The sequence below is a fragment of the Diadema setosum genome, chromosome 18, assembly GCF_964275005.1.
Source record: "Diadema setosum chromosome 18, eeDiaSeto1, whole genome shotgun sequence".
Taxonomy (NCBI): domain Eukaryota; kingdom Metazoa; phylum Echinodermata; class Echinoidea; order Diadematoida; family Diadematidae; genus Diadema; species Diadema setosum.
The window spans coordinates 29,686,895-29,710,367 of record NC_092702.1 but is presented as its reverse complement, the minus strand read 5'-3'; the positions used below and the strand labels follow the sequence as shown (position 1 = coordinate 29,710,367).

The following is a 23,473-nucleotide window of genomic DNA, read 5'->3' as shown; positions in this document are numbered from 1 at the left end:
GAGCTCGCAACATACTCAAATTTCAAGTTGTGGACTACCCTGATTCTAGTGGTTTGTTGTTCTGTAGATATTATGTGATAACATTCTACTTGTGTGTTGTGTATATAAATAGTTTATGTTGTTATTCTGTAAACTTCAGTGTGTCCCCGCACCATCTATTCACGTGGTGCAGCATTACAGAGGTTTTGGACTCCAATGGACAAGAAGCTTTCTGTGATACTTATGTTCATAGGATGTACATTTTTCATTCACAGCAATGAACAAACTTTTATACGGAAAACTGACTTGCATGAATAATTCGAAAGTTTGTTGTAGAAGTAGTTTACATTGCAAAATGTGCTGAAGTGGCTGTTATTCAAGACAGAAGTATTCTGAATTTAAAAAGTACTTTGTGCAGTACTTGTTTAGTACTTACATTTGTGTGAACAATAGCTCTGTGTGATAGAAGTTCGTAGACTGTGCAATATGGCAATACATGGTATGCAAATATTACTGTATTATACTATTCCATGAAGCTGTATATAAATGTACATTTAACTTTTCAAATTGCTTTCTATATTATGAATCTGCAAGATCTCAGGTTTTGTTGAAATGATTTAAGACTGTCTTTCATTTGCTAATGCTTTCATTCCACTTTGCTTTCAGCATATTTATTGTTCCATGTTCACGCAAGTGAATGTGAATTATGCACAGGTTGTAGCCAACATTATTTCTGAAGTGAAGAGATGTTTTCACTGCTGGTATTGATCAAACCCTTCATTCTCTCACCCTCACCATAAACTTCACATATTGCATACAAATCCGCTGATATCATTTCATAGTTAAATTATGCGGTTTGCTAGGCATTGGAAGTACTACTCTGTCTGTTATTAAGTGTGGGTATCAGAGGTGGCAGTAATGGTTTGTGCTATAATTAGCTGTTTTAATGAGCATCATACGAACAGTTTTAATGTCCATGTATGACTTAAACTGGCACCCCACTTTTGTATAATTAAGAATAATGCACCAGACATGAAATTTTCAGTAAGCAGTTTTGAGCATACAAGCTGATTTCCAACTCACCAAACACAAAAGGTGGTTTCACCTGAAACTGAAGGCATATCTGTGATAGATTATGTCTCTAGTTTATCTTAGAGGGGTGCAATTTCTTTATTTTTACAGTGAAGTGTATTGAGGAGAAAGACAATTGGATTGATGATAGTGGTACCTAACCCATTAGAGGACGGTTTGATTTTGCTACAACACACATTTCCCATAGATGCCTGCCCAAGTATACTCAGGACTCATCCTCAAAGAGTTAAAAGGTAGATCAAGAAAGATCAGAGCAAAGTGTCACCACGCCAGTAATGCTAGGAAACCATCTCTGCACACAGGTCACAAAGAACAAAGTGAGTTAAGCATCATGGCCAAAGATGTGAGCCACTGTGGGGGATTAAAAAACGTGATTTCCTTTGTGTGTGTGTGTGTGTGTGTGTGTGTGTGTGAATGTAGGGCCTTAATAATAATAAAGGACATTTAGATTGCACAGCTACTATAATAATATACTCTACTGTGCCTTATCCACTTTCCAGCATGCCCCTATGCATTGTGGAAGAGGATATAAAGAACAGAAGAGAAATTTATTTTCTCACAGTGGGTTTAATGATTTACATGAAAACTCTTCCCTTATCGAACTCTTGTCAAAGGAGGCAAGTTTTTGCACTTGGTAAAGTTCATAAACAATTGGACTACAATGTACTTGTTAAGACGGTCATATTATCTCTTTTACATATACAAGGCTGAACTTGGGCTATAAAGTCCAAAGATGTTACATTGCACTTGAAAAATGGAGTAATAACTTGATTCCCTTATTGTCTTTCTTCACCACAAATAATCTAATGAATCAGAATAACTTGAAATATGACTAGAATGCTGATATATAGCTCTTTTAAAGGTGTATGAATTTAGTCATGTTCCTCTGTATACAAAGGCTGATGACGTACTATGTGTAAGCTTTCTTTTTATAGTTTTTGCAGCAAATGCATGATGAAACTGACTATGCTTGGATGAAAAAAAAATGTGCTGGCTTGAAACAAAGGATGTTCTCATGTCAGTGTGATGCCACTATTGTAAAAATATTCTATTTATAAAGAAATAGTGTAATATTCATAGCATGATGGAATCACAATACACATCCAGTGGTACAGAAGTACCACAAGATCTCTTGATTTCCCGGGAATTGCTTACAAATTAATATGAATGCAAGGGCAGTTATCTTCAACCAATAAAACATGAGTATGCATTATTCTGAAATACTGTATGCATTTTCTGATACAGGTTCATTCATTCATTCTGACATGATAACCAGCATTTATTGACATCCAAAAGGTGTGACAGACTGACAGCATATTGTGGAAGTGGTAAGCAAAGGAGAGTGAGTCTGTTGGTTAAGACTAGTGAAGTGTTTTTGTTGTTCTGAGTGATGTTTCTGTGAATGAACATGGAGAAAATATTTGAATACAATGTTGGGAAGTCACTGACTTGCCTTGGTTTCCAGTGTGTGTTTGCTTGTGTATGTACATGCGCTTCAAAGAGAATGTGGAATTGCTCGGCTAGCATTGTGATATTAAACATTGAACATGGCGGTTCAGAAGTCTGCACCCAAAATGATGCCTACATGCTTACACATGTCAGTCTGTGGGCATGGCCCCTGTACTCATTGCAGTTGAAATGTAAAATTTGATGCATAGTTGTTTAGGTTTTGTTTTTGTTTTTGTTTTTTTTTCTGTGTGTGTGTGTGTGTGTTGTTGCTGTTGTTGTTGTTGTTTTTTTTTTTTTCATAACTGCAGTTGCAGAATAGAAAGAAGTAACGAGTAACAGTAACAACAGGGTACATAATGTATGTCAAGAATGCTTTTGAAGCCAGCGATGGCCCTAGCACATGACAACCCTATACTTCTAAATTTTGCATATTGATATTAAGTCATAATGTTACCCAATAAACTTATGCTGCAAATTTTGTTCCACCTACACACATTCCCCTAATTTTCTTGCTAAACTATCGATTACCTTCTTTCTTTTTTTTAATGTGATTCTAAATTTAGCAGACCACTCAGATTCAGTGCAGGAGTAACAACCAAATGTTTCCTCCATGGTTTTTCAAGACCAACAACTAAGATGTACAAATAGGTTGCCAATGACACTGAAGGGTTTGAGTAGCTTTCTTTCTGTGTCTCTTAGTCACAGTTCAGTTTTCTAGCACCACATCCAAGTTCTTTGTCCTGTGTAACAATCAATTTTGAAAGAGTAGGGACAACAAATTTAATCATTTGTACAAAATGGACTTTATTTACAAGACTTTGATGGTTGTTTCTGCTACCATCAGCCGATCAAATACCTTGCCAACAATGAGCCTCCACTTGGCCATGGGGCCATTCACAAGTTACAATTACTGGTAGATAAATTGTGGCTTTATTTACTGACTGCTGGTCAACTGTGGTTTGCATACCACAGTGTCAATTGGATGACATCAATACAGTGGGTAAGGGACGAAGTAGGCCCTGGCTGCTGTAAAGAACTGGAGTATGCCTAGAAATCAAAACAAACTTGCTAGGGTTCACAGAAATCTTCTGCACGCAGGTAGTTTTGAATAAAATTTAAGCAACCCTTTCTTTTCTGCTTTGTGTAGCCTTTACTGAAAAACAAACAAACGAGCAAACAAAAACAGAACAGAACATAAGGAAAATGTTAATGATAGGTATTCCAAGAGAAAAAAAAATGTACTCCATATGTAAAACCTGCTTTGTCTGAACACTAGAAAAGACAGACAAGTGAACTACTGGGTACAAATTGATGAATGTCAAGGGGGGGGGGGGGGGGCCTCTGAGGCCCCCACCCCTTGAAAAGCTATCACTGCGACGTTTCATGACTTTTTTCTTTTGAGTCTCCCGCATCTTTTGACACCAAATTTGCGATGCCTGGGCACGCGGTTCCGAAGTTGCGCATAAATATGTATGTGCATGTCAGACCAAAAATTGCTCAAAAACATGAATTCATGTACAATTTCAATGCAAACTGTGCTTACAATGGGAAACATAAAGTCAAAAAATAATAAAATACTTAAGTAATTTTTTCTGATGGCACAATTATTTTCTGTTACATTTGTTAAGGACACTAAAAAGAATATTTTCACAAAAAAATGTGCCTATTTTGAGCTTTATTTAGTGATTTATACCAAATTATCTGATTTCATGCATCATTATGCATAAAGTAGCATAACTTTGCATAAACGATAATCTTTTTCAAAAATTAACTTCATGGTACTTTAGATTACGTCATAGGCAATGTGTATGCCAATTTTCGTCGCGATCGCGCAGTCGATGGCCGAGATCTGGGTCCCGTTGCATAAAACTTTTTTTGCAACCTTAGAAAATTCTGGTTGGGATTTGCCCAACCTGAATTTTTTAAGGTTGCTAATCTAAGAATGTAAAATCCGTTGCATAAAAACTCTGGTTGGGAGCTTCCAACCGGAATTTTGTGATTTCAACCGGAAAAAAATCCGGTTGGAGTTTTATGCAACGGGCCCCTGGAGGTGGGACCTGGGAGGCCCCCCCCCCCCCCCCCCCCCATCATCTACCTAAATAGCCCGGCCTAGTTAGAGTTATGACCATATAAATGTTGGTAAATTGCCTTATATGGTCTAAATGGGTACCTCCATAAAACACTAACTTGGTCAGTAATTGACATCACTTTGTAAGTGAAATGCTACTAATTCACACATTTTCTCACAAGACATACACTGTACCTTATTCATAAGTCTGCTTGACTATTACATTTGGGGCATGATGTTATTTCACAATAAAAAGAAAAGAAGAATTATGAAAACGTTTTATGAAGAGATCTGATCAGGCAATTCAACAATGCTGTAATTGTTTCAAATACCATTTACAAAATAATGAGATGAGAGTAACAACTACCTTTTGGGCCGGAATGTCTATCAGCCTTGAGATTTCAACTTGAAGATTATATTCATGGAGCTGACATGAACATAAAATGATGGAATTTTAGCCATACAAACTAAACAGCCCTCTGTCATGGCAACGGCTCAACAAGCACAACTCCCGAGTACAGCTCAGCCGCAGTGGCTGGTGGACAAAAAGATTCCCCATTGAGACCGAGGGATGTGTGTCCAGCTTTGGCGATGAAAACCCAATCTCAAGGTGTGTGTAAAGATTGACAAGACTATTTGTAGACACTTGTCCCAGGGCTGCGTCCAGCTAGTAGAGCAAAATGTGGGTGGGGATGCATAGATCTGGGACACTGCCTGCATCACACCTGAGAGAATATTTCCCCCAAATACGTGTTCTTGTAGCTCTTTCACATCACATCAGCACACGCTACCAACGAGAGTCTCTATCCAGCGACTGTCCGCTATGAATCAGTCGGCAGTCCAAAGAGCTTGATGCTGCCGGCATCCCTGGATCTGTCGTACTTGTCTTTGTCATCACAGGCAAATGCAAGGAGATATCTCTTTGGGTGCCAGGCCACAGTGAATGTTGGTGATTCACAGTTGACTTCAGTTATCTTTTCGCCTATGATAAACACACATGAATTTAAAAAAATTACATTAGTTTTCTGCTTAAATGACCTCATAAAGAGCAAAGTCACACATTTTCAGGGGAAAAGTCAAAAGTGCACTTAAACCTAGAACAAGGCAAGTGCCATAATGTGTCTCGCCCATTCGCGTACAAGTAATTGTACGCGAATGGGATATAACAGATTAAAAAAAAGAGATATAACGAATAAAAAGAGATATAAAAGGGTAAAAATTTATGGCAAAAAAGAAACGTGCCGTAAAAACTTAACATTGGGCCCTTAAAGTTTGTTGACCCCTGCCTGTGACCTTTGACCTTGTGGTGACCATCCACTCACCAAGGGACATCTACCATCCAAGTTTGGTCACAAACTGACCTATGGATCAAAAGTTATGACCCATAATAGAAACGCGCCATAAAAACTTAACATTGGGCTCAAAAAGTTCGTTGACCCATGCTTGTGACCATTGACCTTGTGGTGACCATCCACTCCCCGAGGGACATCTACCATCCAAGTTTAGTCACAAATGGAGTTATGGATCAAAAGTTATGACCCATAATAGAAACGCGGGCTCTAAAAGTTCGTTGACCCCTGCCTGTGACCATTGACCTTGTGGTGACCATCCACTCCCCAAGGGACATCTACCATCCAAGTTTGGTCACAAACGGACCTATGGATCAAAAATTATGACCCATAATAGAAACGCGCCATAAAAGCTTAACATTGGACTCTAAAAGTTTGTTGACCCATGCTGGTAACCATTGACCTTGTGATGACCATCCACTCCCCAAGGGACATCTACCATCCAAGTTTAGTCACAAATGGAGTTATCGATCAAAAGTTATGACCCATGATAGAAATGCACCACAAAAACTTAACATTGGGCTCTAAAAGTTTGTTGACCCCTGTTTGTGACCTTTGACCTTGTGGTGATCATCCACTCCCCAAGGGACATCTACCATCCAAGTTTAGTCACAAATGGACCTATGGATCAAAAGTTATGACCCATAATAGAAACGCGCCATAAAAACTTAACATTGGGCTCTAAAAGTTTGTTGACCCATGCTTGTGACCATTGACCTTGTGGTGACTAGCCACTCCCCAAGGGACATCTACCATCCAAGTCTGGTCACAAATGGAGTTATGGATCAAAAGTTATGACCCATAATAGAAACACGCTATAAAAACTTAACATTGGGCCCTAAAGTTCATTGACCCCTAAAGTTCACTGACCCTAGGCCCTGTCTGTGAGCTTTGACCGTGAGGTGACCTTCATTTATGGTAAAATGTGAAACTTTGTATGACCCCTCTTCCCTCAAAGTTTCATTGCAATTGAAGCCCAGAGTAAAGAGTTATTAAAGTTTTTGTAGCGTTACGGACAGACGACGGATGGACGATGGACGGACAGACGCCACAGGCCATCCCTTAGTCTCCCCGCACCTCCGGTGGGCTCGACAAAAATGACAAATCTGACACTTCTATACTCGGATGTACTTTCAGAGAAGTGTTGCATTTATGGTAACTAAGGGACAGATTGGCTGCACTTTGCCTTACAGGGCAGCATATAAGCAAGCAACGGGGGGGGGGGGGGGGGGGGGAATAACTTCTTTCACAGTTAGCTGGCTACAGCAGCCATCCGCCTCCACACTCTGCGTTTGTAAATATTGCTTCATTACTGGCATACTGCCATCTATGGTGAGGGTTTGTGAGTCTTGAAGAAACCTTTGATGCCTCTACACTGCAAGCACACAACTACATGTGAAAGAAAGCCCAGCATTTTGTAGATGGGGACCAAACACAGTCAACTCTTTATCAATTTTTTAAGTTGCATAAGTTGAATTTTATGAAAGTTTAAGCATTTTGTCGGACCAAAACGTGGAGAACGTGTGTCAATTACATCATACACAGGTATGTGAGAGGAATCTTGCATATGTTAAAGCTTATTTTCTGGTCCAAATAAATTTAGATTTTAATCATGCAGAGTTGCCTGTCAAAATCTTCCCGAGAGCAGCTACATTTGCATTGCTTGTCTTTTCTTTTGTATTTTCTAGGTTGCACAATCTTTGCTTTACATACTGTAAAAGCCATTATTTTTGCAAGGGTTTAATTTTTGCAAAGTTTGCAAATTTAACAATACGCTAAAACATCACCACAAACAGGGCATTAGCGCACTTACTACATAGTCTCAGCATCAAATTGCATAAACAGCATCTTGCAAAAACGTCTGTGACCTCCTCATGCAAGAAACTATCTGTACCCGAAATAGCTTTTACCAAACATCTTAGTTTGGAAAAGAGCAGAGTATGCAAGTTTATATTTACTATGTGAAACAAAAGTAAAAAATTTAAAACATCCATGGCTTAAAGTAATGCAATCAAACATACCTTACCAATAAAATTGTGCACTACACAAAGTATTGCATTGTCTTATCACAATTGTCACTCCTGGAAATGCTAATTTCAGCATGATGAACTTACACATGAGAGAACCCCTGACTGATGAACTATATAAGCCAACTGTACGAATACTATGTACGTACATGAACTCAAATCTCACCTGTTTCTACATGAGCAATGTCGATTATGAGGTCCTCAGAGGCAGAAGCCAGTAACTGGCCATCGTGACTGAAACTCAGGGCTCGAACTGGCCAGTCGAGTCTGGAGGAACACAGCATATCCAAACAACTTATCATGGTGGCATGTATTATGATAGAGACTGACAGACTTGTTTCCAAAATTTACATGTAGGTTTCATCTTTATCAAAGGACATCTTTTGACTAGCCTTAATTTGGTCACATGGTCCTAAAAGATATAGGCAGATCAATTCTTTCCACATCAAATAATGTCAATACATAAATGTGTACATACAGAATTGTGTCTTTAAAAGGTTTCTAGTTTTGCTATTAACACAGTACAGCAAACATGGAATGTTTTGGGATGTAGAAATTTTCTTGAATTTCACCCTATACTAAAATGGCACAAAAATTACACACCAACACCTTTGGGAGATCAAGACACCCTTTTCTACACAGCATAAAACAAGTGAAGTTTACTAAAATTGGGTCAGTATGAAGGAGTTTTGATTTTTTTTTAAAACAGAATACTGCATGTCTTTTTGAAAGCTGTGTATTTCTTAGCTTGGCAGGTTGTGCAAAACATGTAATTGAGGAGCAAAGAGCAAAAATACACTCTTTCCTACCTTGAAAATGTTCTGACACAGACGAGCTCCGGAACATCCCACAAACTGACCAGGGCGTCTGCACTCCCAGTTGCAAAGTACTTGCCAGTTGGGTCAAACTCAATACAAATACAGTTGGCCGGGTGGGCATTGAGTTCCTGCAGTGGCTTCAACTCTGGATAGCTGGGGAAGGGAGAATGGAGAATGCATAGAAATCAATGTTATTCTGCCGCGAAGCTTACACACAGACTTCTAAATGTTTTCAGTGTTCTAGACATGTCTCTGTAATCTCCATGTAGTACATTGCCCTTTCATTCATGACAAATATTCAGCGAGTGGAAGTTAAAGACCAAAATATAAATAAAAAAAAATAAAAATACAAGGTGATTCATATATTAATTTATTTTTCTGGAAAGAAAATGCACTTTCCTTGACCTTTGACTGGAATGGAGATGACCTGTTTAAGTGTTCCATACTCTTTTGAGTTACTGTACATAATAATAACTACAAGTTTTGCTTTTATGATATCTTCTAGTCAGTCCATTCATCATATAATTTGTGCATGCCTGTCTTCAGTCACTTTTGTTTAACACTAAAACAATATCTTACATTGCTTCAAATCAATTTCTATCACTACCAGACACTTCGTATTGTGTTTTAAAGGTACTAGCCAACATTTGCAAACCCACGAAAATCAAAACTGCATAAAACAGGTCCAATATGACTTCAAGTACAAGTTATAACAGTAACATACCTCACCTGTCGCTCTTTGTCTATACCATTCGATAAAAGAGAGAAAATCATCGTTTTAAAATCAATTTTCAAACCGGGTCAACCCGACCCAAAATCGAATTACGAGCGCGGGCTATAGCTACGTACATTGTACATGTAACACGTACGTGGACCGGAGCTAGCGAGCGTTATATGCATGCATACGGATTACGGTGCATTTTCATTTATTTTTGTGAGAGTAATGGACTAATTGGAACGAAATTTTGCACAGGTGTTACTGCAATCATACCCAAACTCCATGCTAAATATGAGACCAATTGCTGCAGGTTTACAAATGTGGGCTAATACCTTTAAAGACATGCAAATACAGGATCAACTGTTCGAGCTTTTGGTCTTGCTATGCTGTACAGAGTCAAAACACTAGTAATGTCTGCAGGGATGCCAACCTTGTAAACAGCACTGCAGTATTCTGAGGGATGAAAAGGCTATTTTTTGGTGGAAAAGCAGTATCTTTCCTTTCCTGCAAATACAAGTAAAATGCAAAATGCAAGTATATAAGTAGTAATACAATTTGGGAAACACAGTATTTTCCATGAAGCCTGCAGTATTTTGGCATAAAGTAGGACAAATTGCTTCAAAAGAATAACAGCTGGCATCTCTCTAAGCATTTTAGCTTGCCTCCATAGTCAAACACAAGACAGATGTTAAATAATGCAGGGCTGCACACAAACCCATATTTTTTATTGGTCCATTCCTGAAAAAGTGACTGGTCTGACAGTGATTTTCACTGGTCAGGGACCGTCGGACCGGTGCCAGTGTGCAGCGTTGCATAATGAGTTGGCCTTGTTCATGCCCCAAATCATGCAGCGTGAATCATTACCTCAAGATGTTGATACAGCCGTGGCCATTGGTGAGAAAGAAGAGATCGCTGTCATTGTTCCACGAGATCTCATTGACCTCGTACTTGAACTGCTCCTCATTCAGGATCTTACTCGACTTGACATCGATGAAGGTGACCAGGTCATCCTTGTTGCCCACGGCGATGTTGTAGCCATTGGGACTCCAGCAGATGTTGATGTTCTCACCTGATGGATGCACACACAAAACATGACAGCCAACATTACACTATTACACTCTATTTATTCAAAAGGATATAAATAATTCATAAAGTTTGAAGTTTTCCAATATTTTAGCAGCTTGATATAGAATTATACTTATATGCATCCTGTGAGCTGTGATGATTATATTTGTATTACAGTATACACACAAAATATAGAGGGAATATAAATCACACAGAAAATTACATAGAGAATAAATATGCAGACTTTTAGACAAGCAATGCACTTGTTTACCATTGCTATAATACACAAAAGTAATGTTTAGTCTATTTTTTGATTACTGTCAAGCCTCATTAAATAACCTGAGCTCCTTACTAAGTACCTACTAGACAAGTTTGCTCATTAATCACCATAAAAGCACTGAAATGAACAAAAATGCATACTTGTTGACATCACACTGCCTAGAGATGAAAATCAAAAACAAAATAAAAACACCTGGTCTGCAGATTAGTATATTTTTACAAAACTATAACTCACCCTTCGTTTGTATGGTTGAGACTGACTTTCCAGACCGTGTGTCCCAAATTCTGATGGTCTTGTCTCCCGATGCTGTGACAAATGTGTCTGGGTTCCTGGGATGCCAGCACAGTTGATCCACACTACCTGCATGCCCTTTCAGAATCATCTCCCTTGTCTGAAGAAAAAAAAAGATAATTAAGTAGTTCCAATCAAAACATTGCAGTATTTTACTTTGGTCTATGCACATTTAATTAACTTTTATCATTATCATCATTATTCATATACTATCATTATAGATAATAACATAAGTGTTATTTACGTTTTTACATCTAAAATCATTTGATATCACCACCAATATCATCATCATCATTTATTGTATCAAAAAAAAAAAACAAAAAAAAAACCAGCACCAGATATCATACGCCCTTCTTTATCAATGTCACTCCACGGACATTCTCACAAGCTCTTTATTCCATACGCACGAACTGTTGGCTACCAAAGGACATTCTTCCCAGACACAATCAGACTGTAGAATGCTCTGCCCCAGCAGGATATCTTCAACTGCACCACTTTACTTAAAGGCCCAGTTTACCATTTGCAGGAGAAACAAGAACCCAGCATTAGTGCTGTAAAATAGTTCGAAAATGTGAGTTAGGGATAGAAACAACCAATGTAAAAATTTGAATCTGTTTAGGGTAACACCCCCAGTATTCGGTCGCTTAAGCTTTTTTTGCAATATTTTTCAACTAAAATAATACATACATACATCCTATCTACAGCAATGTATGTGAAATATATCAAATTTCTTTAATCTCAATTTTCATTTTGTTAACCCATATCCGGGCCATCTACGGGATATTCCGTAGTTCATCCAAACGCCGCAGGGGCCATATACGGAATACCCCGTAGTGAAAGAAATGACATATAAACGACGTCATTCCAAAGTTCATTTTACCTTCTAACCTTTGACAACATATCCCAGAATGCTTTGCTACACTGTCTGCGATAATTCAAGAAGGATTGTCAGTCGAACCCCCAAAATATCGTAAAAATCATCAAAACAAGTGTGTGTTTACATGGAATAACGTGAATTTTTAACAACGAAGCATCAGTTGGTGCTATCTACAGGTATGCGGAATGCTCGATTTTGGATTTTCTGCCGCAGTTTTTGAGGAGGTTTGGACACTTGCCGGGCGATGATTCGGTTGTGATAATAGTCCCACATGTACATCCACATGTACAACAATTGTATAATTCAGTCGAAACTGAAAAGCTGTAGAAGTGTATCTATCATGACGAGTTTCGCTTCAACAATAGGATGAACACATTATACTATCGATTTCCCGTGCACTTGCAATGGTTTCATCGTCATAAACATAAACATAAATCTGCAATTATTGTATCAATGGTCACGATATTGTATGTCCAGAGAGCTGACACTCTGATCATTTCATTTCCGGTACTGGATGTGTAAAATAACAACACTTGCTATTTTTAATCCATGAATGAAAGCAAACAAACAAACTGATTTCGTAGTTTTGGATGACTGTACTTTACTTCTGCGGAGTATGACTGCACTGTGTATCGAATGACAGCATGTCGTATATCATTTTAAAGGGAATTAATCCTCTTTCAAATGACACATAATTTGTCTAGATGTTTTGTTCATTGCTTGCTAATGAAGAGCGATTGTTTGGAGAGTTGTCTGCCTGTCAGCATGTGTGCGCAAATGGTGCTGGGCCACTGCGGTGTTTGTTTACACAAATGCGTTGACCCGATATGGGTTAAAGATAATAAAAACTTTTGGTACCTCAAAATTTTCCCTTAATTTCCGTGTTTCAGGTTAAAGTATCTATCATATAACTAACACTGTGAGACTTACTCGCCCCAAAGTGCTCTCATTTCTTAGTAATCATGCAATTAACTGCGACCAGCAGCCCCATACGCATAGCGTAATGGGGCTTCGCATTGTAGCATTCAGGATCATGACAGATTTAGTATCGCGGGTAAATATCAACTTAAAATCCATAAAATTCTTCAATTTGAAGACTTACCAATTAAGTTGAAGTCTTGAAAACAGGCTTCGGGCAACGTTTGGTTCTGCCAATAGTCCCTTTCTGTTCGAATTGATGACTGAATGTGACTCTGTCGAGAGGACCTTGGGAGAGCTACATACACTGATTACTACGACCAGCGCATACGCACACATCACATGCGAACAAATTTCAAATCCATGAACGGATAAGATGTTTGTGTGCGCATGCGCTGGCCGTCAATTCAGTGTAGCTCTCCCAAGGTCCTCTCGACCGAGTCACATTCAGTCAGCTACACAGTATGTGTATGGGGCTGCACGCTGCTGGTCGCAGTTATCTCGCACAATACGTGTACGACCTCGCCGCCGCCGTATGGCGGCGGCTCTGGTACAAAACCATTATTGAATGATTAGGCCTACTAAGACATGAGAGCACTTTGAGGCGAGTAAGTCTCACAGTGTTAGTTATATGAAAGGTACTTTAACCTGAAACACAAACTAAGACAAGGAAATTCAGGGAAACTTTTGAGGTAATACCAAAACTTTATATTATCTTTAAATATCACACAGAATTTCATAAAATCCCAAAACATATCACCTTGAAAATTCCCCAGAATACGGTCACCGCGACAAGTATTCGGTCATGCGATATGCGCGTTTAAAATCAATGCGTGTTCACGGCAGCTGAAAAGTGTGCCACGCACTACCTTGTTGGCGCAAAATTGCATCGGGGTCCGTTGGTGACCGAATACTGGGGAATCGGCACTTGCATTCAACCCTTGTACATTGAGACACTGTATCAGCACGTATGGAAATTTTGTTTTTCTTTTTTCTTTTGTTTTTGAGGATACCATCACACTCCAAGCTTGCGATAAGCAAAAAATCCCGCGAGAGAATGGCAAATTTCTCGATTTTTAGCGCTTTTTCGGCGACCCGTATTCTTAAAACTGGGCTCAATCTGCGCGCGCTTTTGGAAAGTTGCGCCGATTCTGCACTTTTGACAGTAAAATTTGGGATTTTGGATGGATTTTTGGAGGGGGCTAAGGGAGTTTCCTGTTGTGAATGAGTGTGCAAACGACCGAAAGATCGGTCTGTATCTGGTCGTCGGGGAAATGTTCCGCGGAGACTGCGTCTGGCTTCACGGATCCCGCGATAACGTCAAAAAAATAAAAGACTCCTCCGGACAGACGGATCTTTCTGTCTATGCAAGTATGTGAATTGATGTGATTTGCGTGTGTTGTGACAGTTGAACTTAGCCTAACATATAGTTACTGGCTGGTGACAAGTGATAAGTGAACGAATACCGGTAGGCCTAACTTTGTTAGCTGACTGAATACTGGTGCCCTTACCCTAATCGATGTCAAGTATTGTTTAACACGTGTTTAATGTTAAGCAAAGTTTACACAAAATGTGAACAATAGATCTAACAATGTTAGATCTAGTTATATAATAGCAATGATTCCAGACTAACGTTAGATTTCTAAACCGTCTTATTGGCGTCTAACGACTGTAGAAAATGTAACAGTTAACGTTAGGTCCATTTTTTTAACCTGTTACATAAACACGTCCACACCATGCCTGCCGACAGTACTAGACTAGGTCTAGTAGACCTCTATGTCAGCAGACATATAGATCTAGATCTAGTCTAACGTTAGGCCTAACGTCGAGTAACGATAGTATTTGACAACGAGGCCAGGTTAAATGGTGACCGAAAATACCCTTTAATTTTTATCGCATGTCAGCCATGTGTTTACGAGCTCTGCTGAGTTCGTCGGCAACTCACCATCCGATCTCGATCCAGAGTGAAAACGCTCACATTTCTGTCGAATGAACCCGAAGCTAACATTCTCCCATCACAATTCCATGCGACAGAGTGTACTTTCGAGGCATGAGCGCCATTGTGCTCTTTGGTTCGAGAATTCCTCTCAAAATGCTTGCGGAGTCCGTCAACAGGAGAAGCCATCTTCATTTGCTTTTCACTTGCTTTAGTATGGTGTCCTCAAATAGCACAAATTCTTTTCCAAAACTTAGGAAAACAAAGTCCACAACATAATTTTGTGGAATGAGTAAAAGCAGCAATATTAGCAGAAAATATCAGTGAAAGTTTGAGGAAAATAGGATAATCCTTTCAAAAGTCATGAATGTTTCAAATTTTGGTGCCGCCAACACTGGATGAGATTAAATCACTTCATGACGTCAGTTTGGACAACGGAATATAACTAAGGAATTCCACGAATGTCATTTTTTAACATTCCCTCGACTTGTTACTGACATACATGCTAAGGGTTCATTCCCCTTGCTCTCTGAGGAGAGATAATTTGAGTGCTTTTCATAATGACAGAAAAGTGAAAATATGTTGAATTTTCTTTATACCTGTATTCCATTAATCATTTTTAATGTAGGCATGTTGTTGCTGCTGTTGTTTTGGTTTGAATGGCGTGTATCACTCAAGACTGAGTATTTACACCAGTCATGAAGTAAAATCACAAAAATGATTTACAGTCATGAAGTGTATAGTAGTCTCCTTACTAATGAATTATGAAAGTAAAAGTGAATAATGATTTACTATAGCTTTGGGTAGACTTGTTTTGTGATTGTCGTAGTTTTGGAGGATTTCTATTTTAAAAAAATGTAACTTATGGCCAGGCTATTACATGAACATATTTCATGAACGTCCCTATTGAACAAAGGGTAAACATCATGAATTTTCAGTAGATACAAGTGTGAGCTAGAAAATCAGTATTACATATTCTGACTACGAATATAACCCTCCACACAGATCATTCCAATTTACGTCAACAAAAGATTACTTTGCATACGGTATATGAAAGAAGATCCAAAGGGACATTAGAGTTTTATGTTCATCAGACATTCACTTTATGTAAATTGAATTTGAAGTTTATGATGACGTATGGAAATGCATTGTTTTGTATGATATCTGTTGCATATTACGAGTAGGCCCTATATGTAGTTCAGTTAAGACAAAACATTGCTGGTTCAAACCCCTTCCTTATGTTATGTGATAAACCCTGAATTTGATCATAGCTATAATATTGATAATGATACCGATGATAATGATCATAATACTAGCAAAAATGATAGTATTAATGGTGATAATAATGATAACGATGATAACAATTATAATGCTGATAGTAAATATGAAATTGTTACTTATTATTACTGTAATTATCATTTTGCTGAATATCATTCTATACTTATTATTATTGTTATCGTCATCATCATCATCATCATAATCGTGAACACGTTATTGTTTGTCGGACAAGGTAAATAGGATGAAGGAAAGTAAACAGATTATGAAGATATAGGCCTGCGCCGTCTCTTGCCAATCTCGTAATTATCAGCTTTGACTACTCGGGCGCAGGGAATAGAAAAGTTGGATTATATGACACGCTAGCCAGCACAGCGTCCTGCAAAATGCTGTCCATCCCGACCTGTTTACAACATGACTTCCCCTATGTGATGACTGGAGATTATACCCTATTGTTATGTAAATAGTGTTCCTTCGAGCGGAGAATGGGTGTGTAGGTTCTTACCTTTTTTATTGATCCGAGTGACAGGTTGGAAGGCAATTTTGCACCCCCTTGCGTTAATAACGAAGAAAGCGTGTAGGACTGGCGAGTGCATAGAAGTCTTCGCATTCTCTGTGAAGAACACAATCCACTGTGTATCATAGCAAGGGCTTGTACCATACCACCAGCTAGCAATCTCCCCAAGAAAAATTCAACTCGACTGCTTTTCGAGGGAAACTGAAGAATGGCGAGGAAGCTTTAAAAGGTTAGTTCACAGGTAGATCTGACTTATTTCCGTTTAGTATTTCCCTAAAATTATTACTCTAGTACTTTTTGAGCAGGAAAAGAGCAACCACAGTAAGTCAACAATCAATGTGTGATATAATATTCTAATGTTGCGTGTTTCACTTTTCGGTTGGCCTTTATTCAGCATTATAGATTAGAAATATCATAATTATAAAGACTATGGATATTACAAATCTTTATTGTACAACGAAAAACCTTTGACTTATCGATGGATCAGACAATTCGATAGATATGATTATCTCTTATCTCCTATATTGCTTTTCTCATACCACACCAGAATTTAATTATGCTGACATTGATAGGGACACTCAATGCCAACTCGGTTAACCCATTACAATTGTAATGGGTTACCTAAATACGATCAGTTCTGAAGCCACGCAGTGTTCCTGCACCCGGAATATATATTTCTTGCTTGTAGCGTCATTTGCGTCTAATAGACAACCTGCATGTGTGAAGTCGTCATTTTTCTGTTTCTTCTTATTGGATGTCCGCTCTGAACAGGTATCCAGCGACTTTGTCTGGCTCTTTTGGCGTTTCGACTGTTACCCAGACTGCATAACTTTATGAAAATTCTTAGTACAGTTGACTTAATGTAGGAAATATTTCAATTTGTGTATTTCTGTTGAAATGTAGATACTTGTATAGACTGAATTATCACATACGATTTGATCAACAAGCTGTACTCATAATTTCCTTTATTTTCTCTAACTGCGTATTCTTATATCCTTATTGCATATACATGACAATCTGCTTTTCTGGTCAATTTCGCCTTCTCATATTATCCTTCCCACTTTCTCCTTCTGCCGACCCCCTTCCGTCCTCTCCCTTAGAGCTTTCCCTCCCCCTCCCTCCCTTCTCTCTTTTACTTGAATGGGTGACTCGTCGTATAAATGACGATTTCTATACATGGTAAAGATAATCTGAACAATATTGTGAGCTCTAAGAGCTTCTTCGAACAACGGTTGTCTTATATACCTTTAATACAAAACGGCGTGCTTTAATCTCTTCAAGTGGTGTCCAGATCACTCTAAAATGATTTGCTAAATGATTTTACTGATAAAATTCCTGCCGCACTAGGCACAACGCTCCGTGACGACGAAGATCGAGGGGCAAGCTGAGCCTCGTTTATGCGGGTCGAGCGGAACGCAAACATTCCCTTACAGAGTAACCTCAGGGGGTCAACAAAAGATAGTAGCCGGGTATGGTTCGGTTGAAAGCGTTCGGATTCGCATTCAAACAGCTGTAAAGCCTATGTAAGTTGAAGTGAATCCTCAACAGACCTTTGAATAAGTGGAATCGAAGTCTGCCCACGAGGTTGGGGTATCTCTCTCAACTCCCTGTTCCGCTAGAACTCGCCTGTTAGCTCTTTTTCTTTCTTTTCAAGACTACCTGTATTTCCTTTTCCTTTGTGTTCCCTTTCTCTCCCATTATGTTCGAACTGATATTATGTCGTCTTGTTTTTCTCCCCTTCCTCCTTGTTTTGTTTGCACATTTGTACTCTCCTCCTCTTCTTCTCTCTCCTTTTTCTATCCTTCTTTCACACCCACACACTCGAGATCGCCTCTCTCTTCTTTCTGTCTCTCCTCTCTCCTTTTCACCTTTGTTAGATGTATTTACCCCGTCTCTTAATGCTTTGCTTTTTTTCTGTCTCGTCTCCACATAGTATGACGTGGCAGAGAAGCGGTCCGTGGAGTCACTACAGTTAACACTTCTGGACACGACATACTACATGGCGAGCTGCAATCTGAAACTACAGCGTTCATCATTTTAATTAGACCGCTAGACCATAATGCATAATGTATGTATGCTGGTGACACACTTTCTACAAACTATGAAGGTGAGTGCAGACTGTTTGGAGTTATTCGTTAATAGACGACAAAACGGCAACCAGGAAAAGTGGGTGTGGTCCGAGGCTCAAAATGATATTTCTCAGATTCACCAAATAGCAGACGGTCTCCTTAAATAAACGAGATGTTATCATAATTATTGATCACCATTCCAAACTTATTGTATCAAAGTTTATGCGAAACACGTTGATGTAAAAAGAGTTACATGTATTAGAAATCGAGGAGTACGGTGGTAGAGTGGATACGGGTCTAGGATTGTAAACAAACAGAAGGTCTGAGGTTCGAATCCTTCCAAGTTCGTTCATCCTTAGCTATGGGCATGATGTTTCAGCCGTGACTGTCCCTCAAGTTACGGAGATGTAAAAATCATTTCATGGCAATGCTGAAAGTAGTGATAATAATAGAGCTTTCTGGGAGAGCAGAGCTTACATTGGAAAGGGAACCCTGGGTGATTATGATGATGATTATCATCATACTATTGTTTACTAACGTCTTAGTGGAGGGAGAATATATTGCGCCATAACACCTCATTCTAAGGGAATTCAACTTTTCATCTCACCCAGGCCAGTTTGAAGAGCAAAACAAACAAACAATCAGTGGTGTAGCATCTATCTTCCCAAAATATACATATAATCGGGTTATTGAAGCTGTGTGTTATTGTGCTTAGTGTTGTTATTGTTGTTTTGCAAGGTCATTTACATGTAACTTAACACGGTACACACAACAAACACAACATAATTGCAATATTATGAATTAACAATACAAACATTCATTTTGTCCTCCTTTACATGTGCATATCAAATGTCTTAAATCTTCAATTTATCTTTTGTCTATCTATCTATCTATCTATCTAAGTATCTATCTATCTATCTAAGTATCTATCTATATCTATATCTATCTATCCATCTATCTATCTATCTATCTTTTTATCTACCTGTCTATATTCAGATCTTTTTTTGCAATAATTACCTACTAGCTTCTATGGAAAGAATGTGTGTGTGTGTGAGGGGGGGTGGATTATACGCTTACTATATTTTGACATAACAAGAATGACTGTTCAATCTGACGGCATATTCACGTGGCATTTGATCACAACTATCCCATAATTGCTATAGATTATTGACATGTATGTGTTTAGTTTAAATAGAAATATGCACTCATGGATGTACGTGTGAACATAAGCTTCGCACAAGCTATTTTTGGCGATATTTGGGTCAGTCTGAATAATGACGTATTCCTTTGCTTCATTGATGAACTGACATTTTGTAATGGTAAGTGTCCTTGTTGATGTCGGTGTCAAAATCCTAATGTCATCAATACTGAAAATACTTAAAAGGGATGGCTAGTAATTGATCAGTTGGAATCAGTGGGAATGCTGGGGGATGATTGTTCCAATCCTTGTGGGATTCATTTAAATTTACATATCTATTATTGTGTAACGATCGCCCCGTCACTGTACAGGCATGCTAACCTGGAAACATTAAAGTGCACCTTACTTGAATATGAGACCATTCTGAAGCAAATAATTTTCACACAACAATAGATATATAATGTACTCTTAAATGAATCCCACAAGGATTGGAACAATCATCCCCCAGCATTCTACTGCAGGGCTCGACTCTAACGGTGGCCCGGTGGCCCGGTGGCCCGGGGCCACCAAAAACGCACGTCGGGCCACCAAAATTTAAGAATGTAGAATTTGGTGGCCTGATCGGGCCACCAAAAAAGGTCGGATGTTTGCCTTTGGGCCACCAAAAATAAAAGTTAGTGTGGAGCCTAGTAACTGATCAGTGCTAATCAGTAGGCTACTGATTAGCACTGATCAGTTACTAGCCATCCCCTTTAAGTACTTCAGTAAAACACCAACAATGAAGTATCTGGGTTCTTTGTTTGTTTATATTTCCAGGGCATCGTATATCGGCTACGAGTGTTCCAATACGACTGTGACGGCTGCTGGAGTAAGCTGACCTTATGACCATGGGAGACGGTTTGATAAAAAATCTCCTTGCGATCTGCTGCTTCGTCTCCTGCGCGCGGATCGCCCTCGTCGTCATCTACCTCGGCCCACAAAGTTCGCCCCCTACTCCGGTCTTTCAGCTCGGATACTCTTCTGGGTCTGTCCTTCGGAGGGAGGCTCCGAAGAGACAGCACGACCGCGGGGGAAGCAATGTCAGCTTTATTGGTTACCATGACGACCAGGCTCACCATGAGATCGCGAGGAAGGAAGATGATGATTGGCGAAGACTGCAGGGAGACAATGGCGGTGAAGGGGAGGTTATACCGGCTGCGGTAGTGTCCCAAAACTTCGATCTTATGCCAGCAGGTGGTTGTCAGGGCAGTGGAAAAGACATTTTCTTGCTGACGCTCGTCCATTCTCTTCCACCCCACTTCGCCCAGCGCCAGGCGATACGAGAAACATGGGCGAGAAACATGTCCGAGGTGAATGGTGCCAGGGTGAAAGTTATCTTCGTTACACCCGGGGTCTCTCCGCGCCCGGATGTCATGACCGGCCTTCGTAAGGAGGCGGCAGAGTTCGATGATGTGATCCATAGTGTGGCGGGGGATTCTTTGATTTCCTATCGACCCTCTTCCAAGGTCCTGCTCTCAGAAATGGGGTGGACTCTCACCTACTGTACTGGAGCCAAGTTTGTGCTCTTCGCCAACGACGAACTCTTCGTCAATATCCATCATATCGTCGAGCGTTTGAAACTCGTCACCCCCAAACCATTCAAGACTTTCATCCTTGGGAGAGTGAAGAAATTCGCGCGAGTGGAAAGAGATACTCTTCGATGGGACCATGTATCCGAGACGGTGTACGCCAGAGAAACATACCCAAATTATTGCGTGGGAGGGGCCGGCTTTGTTATGTCGGTGCCTTGTATGAGAGAGATCCACCCACGAGCTGTTCGTTTTAACAAAAGAGCCAATGCATTCCCGTTGAGTGACGCGATGGTCGGGATAGTCTCAAACCAACTAAACATAGTTCCTCGCTACCACGAGGAGTTCCACAAGTCGGGAGGTGAAGCCGATTACTGCGACTTACGCGATACCTTGACGTTGGGTGACTTCAATCGACCAGATCTCATACGTGGGGCATGGAGGAACTATACGCACAAGATGGACTACTGTCCAAACCCCCTTCCCAACGCCACCGAAGTATCATGGTGGACTAAAGGCGTAAACCATACACAGTACTTCAGTGAGACATTGCGTTTAATTCACGAGCCTCACAGCTGTGAAGGCAAAGATATATCACTGTTAGCTCTAGTTAGTACTCATCCGCACAATACTAATCTCCGAAGTGCAATACGGGTGACTTGGGGTCACCCAAATTACATCAAACCCCTAAAAGTGCGATTAATTTTTGTTATAGGCCGAGAGACAGTAGAAACGCAGAAATCAGTCCAAGATATCGAAGGAGAAGCAAAACAGTTTGGTGACATATTGCAAGCTAACTTTGCTGAATCTTTTCATAACTTAACGCTAAAGGTCATCTTGGGATTGAGATGGGTCTCAGAAAAATGCCCTTCTGCCTCTTTTGTGTACAAGGGTGATGACGACATGCTGGTAAACTTTGAGCACATGATCGGCTACCTGGACCAGCTCCAGACACCAGAGTCAAAGAACCTCTTCATGGGGAATCTAATGTCCATGAGTCCCGCTATCCGAACCTCGTCCAAGTACCAGGTCCGCAGGGAAGTCTACCCTTTCAAGTATTTTTTGCCTTATTTCTCCGGCGGTGGTTACATTATGTCTGCCGCGGCGGTGCGACAGATGGCCTCCGTGGCAGTGACTACGAAGCTCATCCCCATCGATGACGCCTACGCGGGAATCCTAGCCTTCCGAGCCGGAGTTCCCCTCAAGCACTCGGGAGGATTCATAGTTGGTGGCAGCAAGCGAGATGCGTGTCGTCTGCGGCGAGCGTTCAACATGCACGGCTTCAAGAAGACAACAGTCTTAATAGGAACATGGAAAACCTTCAAGGATCCGAGCCACAAGTGTGACGAGGACAAGGAAAAGAAAACGTGGTCTCATGACGTTTAGTTACCATTTCTACATTACTATTGAATCTACGAGCGACAAGAAAAGTTGCAATATTTCCCGCTTGAAGAATATAACGGCTGATTTTATGTAGGTTGTCCAAATAAGGACATTCGAGGTTATTCAGAGATGATGGTTACTGTATCATTTTATGTGTGTCTATTTATTCAATCTAAGACTTCACTCTGTTGGAATCTCAGTTTCTAGTAGTGCCTATCAACTTCTCTTCCAAATAGTACCAACGAGCTTACAATGGAACAACCCCAGAAACTGAAGAGTGAACGAAATCAAAGTGACCATACTGGTGCTTTAAGCCGGTATACATGCTGTAAGTCCATTTGCATATTTATCTTCAGGAGAACGTTTTGATTTACATCCTACGCACCATTGAGCATAACGTACAATTTATTTTTGTGATGCTTTGAAAGAATGAATAACAGGAAGATTTGCCTATAGGGGAAATCCAGTCCAAATATAAGTTTATCCGATAAGAAAGAATACAATATCACTAGTTCAATGGTAAAATTTTGATCGAAATCGGGTGAAAATGAGGAAGTTATGACATTTTGAAGTTTCTCTTATTTTTCAAGAAACACTTCAATCAACAGTAATTGAAGTGAGCATGTCATTCAACTTGTCATATAGTGTGTACATAA

General features: G+C 39.7%; 2 protein-coding genes across 2 annotated transcripts; one reads left to right on the top strand and one right to left on the bottom strand.

Moving 5' to 3' along the window:
* Window positions 1-4,604: 4,604 nt before the first annotated feature.
* On the bottom strand, window positions 4,605-15,096 carry LOC140241588 (THO complex subunit 3-like). The gene is made up of 6 exons (XM_072321321.1): window positions 14,877-15,096; window positions 11,080-11,236; window positions 10,365-10,569; window positions 8,774-8,935; window positions 8,131-8,231; window positions 4,605-5,570 (listed from the first exon to the last, which is right to left on the bottom strand). The coding sequence occupies exons 1-6, from the start codon at window positions 15,060-15,062 to the stop codon at window positions 5,410-5,412; spliced, it is 972 nt and encodes a 323-aa protein (XP_072177422.1). The 5' UTR covers window positions 15,063-15,096; the 3' UTR covers window positions 4,605-5,409.
* Window positions 15,097-18,662: 3,566 nt separating this feature from the next.
* Window positions 18,663-23,255, top strand: LOC140241839 (uncharacterized). The gene is made up of 2 exons (XM_072321594.1): window positions 18,663-18,766; window positions 20,683-23,255. Exon 2 carries the CDS (start codon window positions 20,748-20,750, stop codon window positions 22,818-22,820), a length of 2,073 nt encoding a protein of 690 aa, XP_072177695.1. The 5' UTR covers window positions 18,663-18,766; window positions 20,683-20,747; the 3' UTR covers window positions 22,821-23,255.
* Window positions 23,256-23,473: the final 218 nt, after the last annotated feature.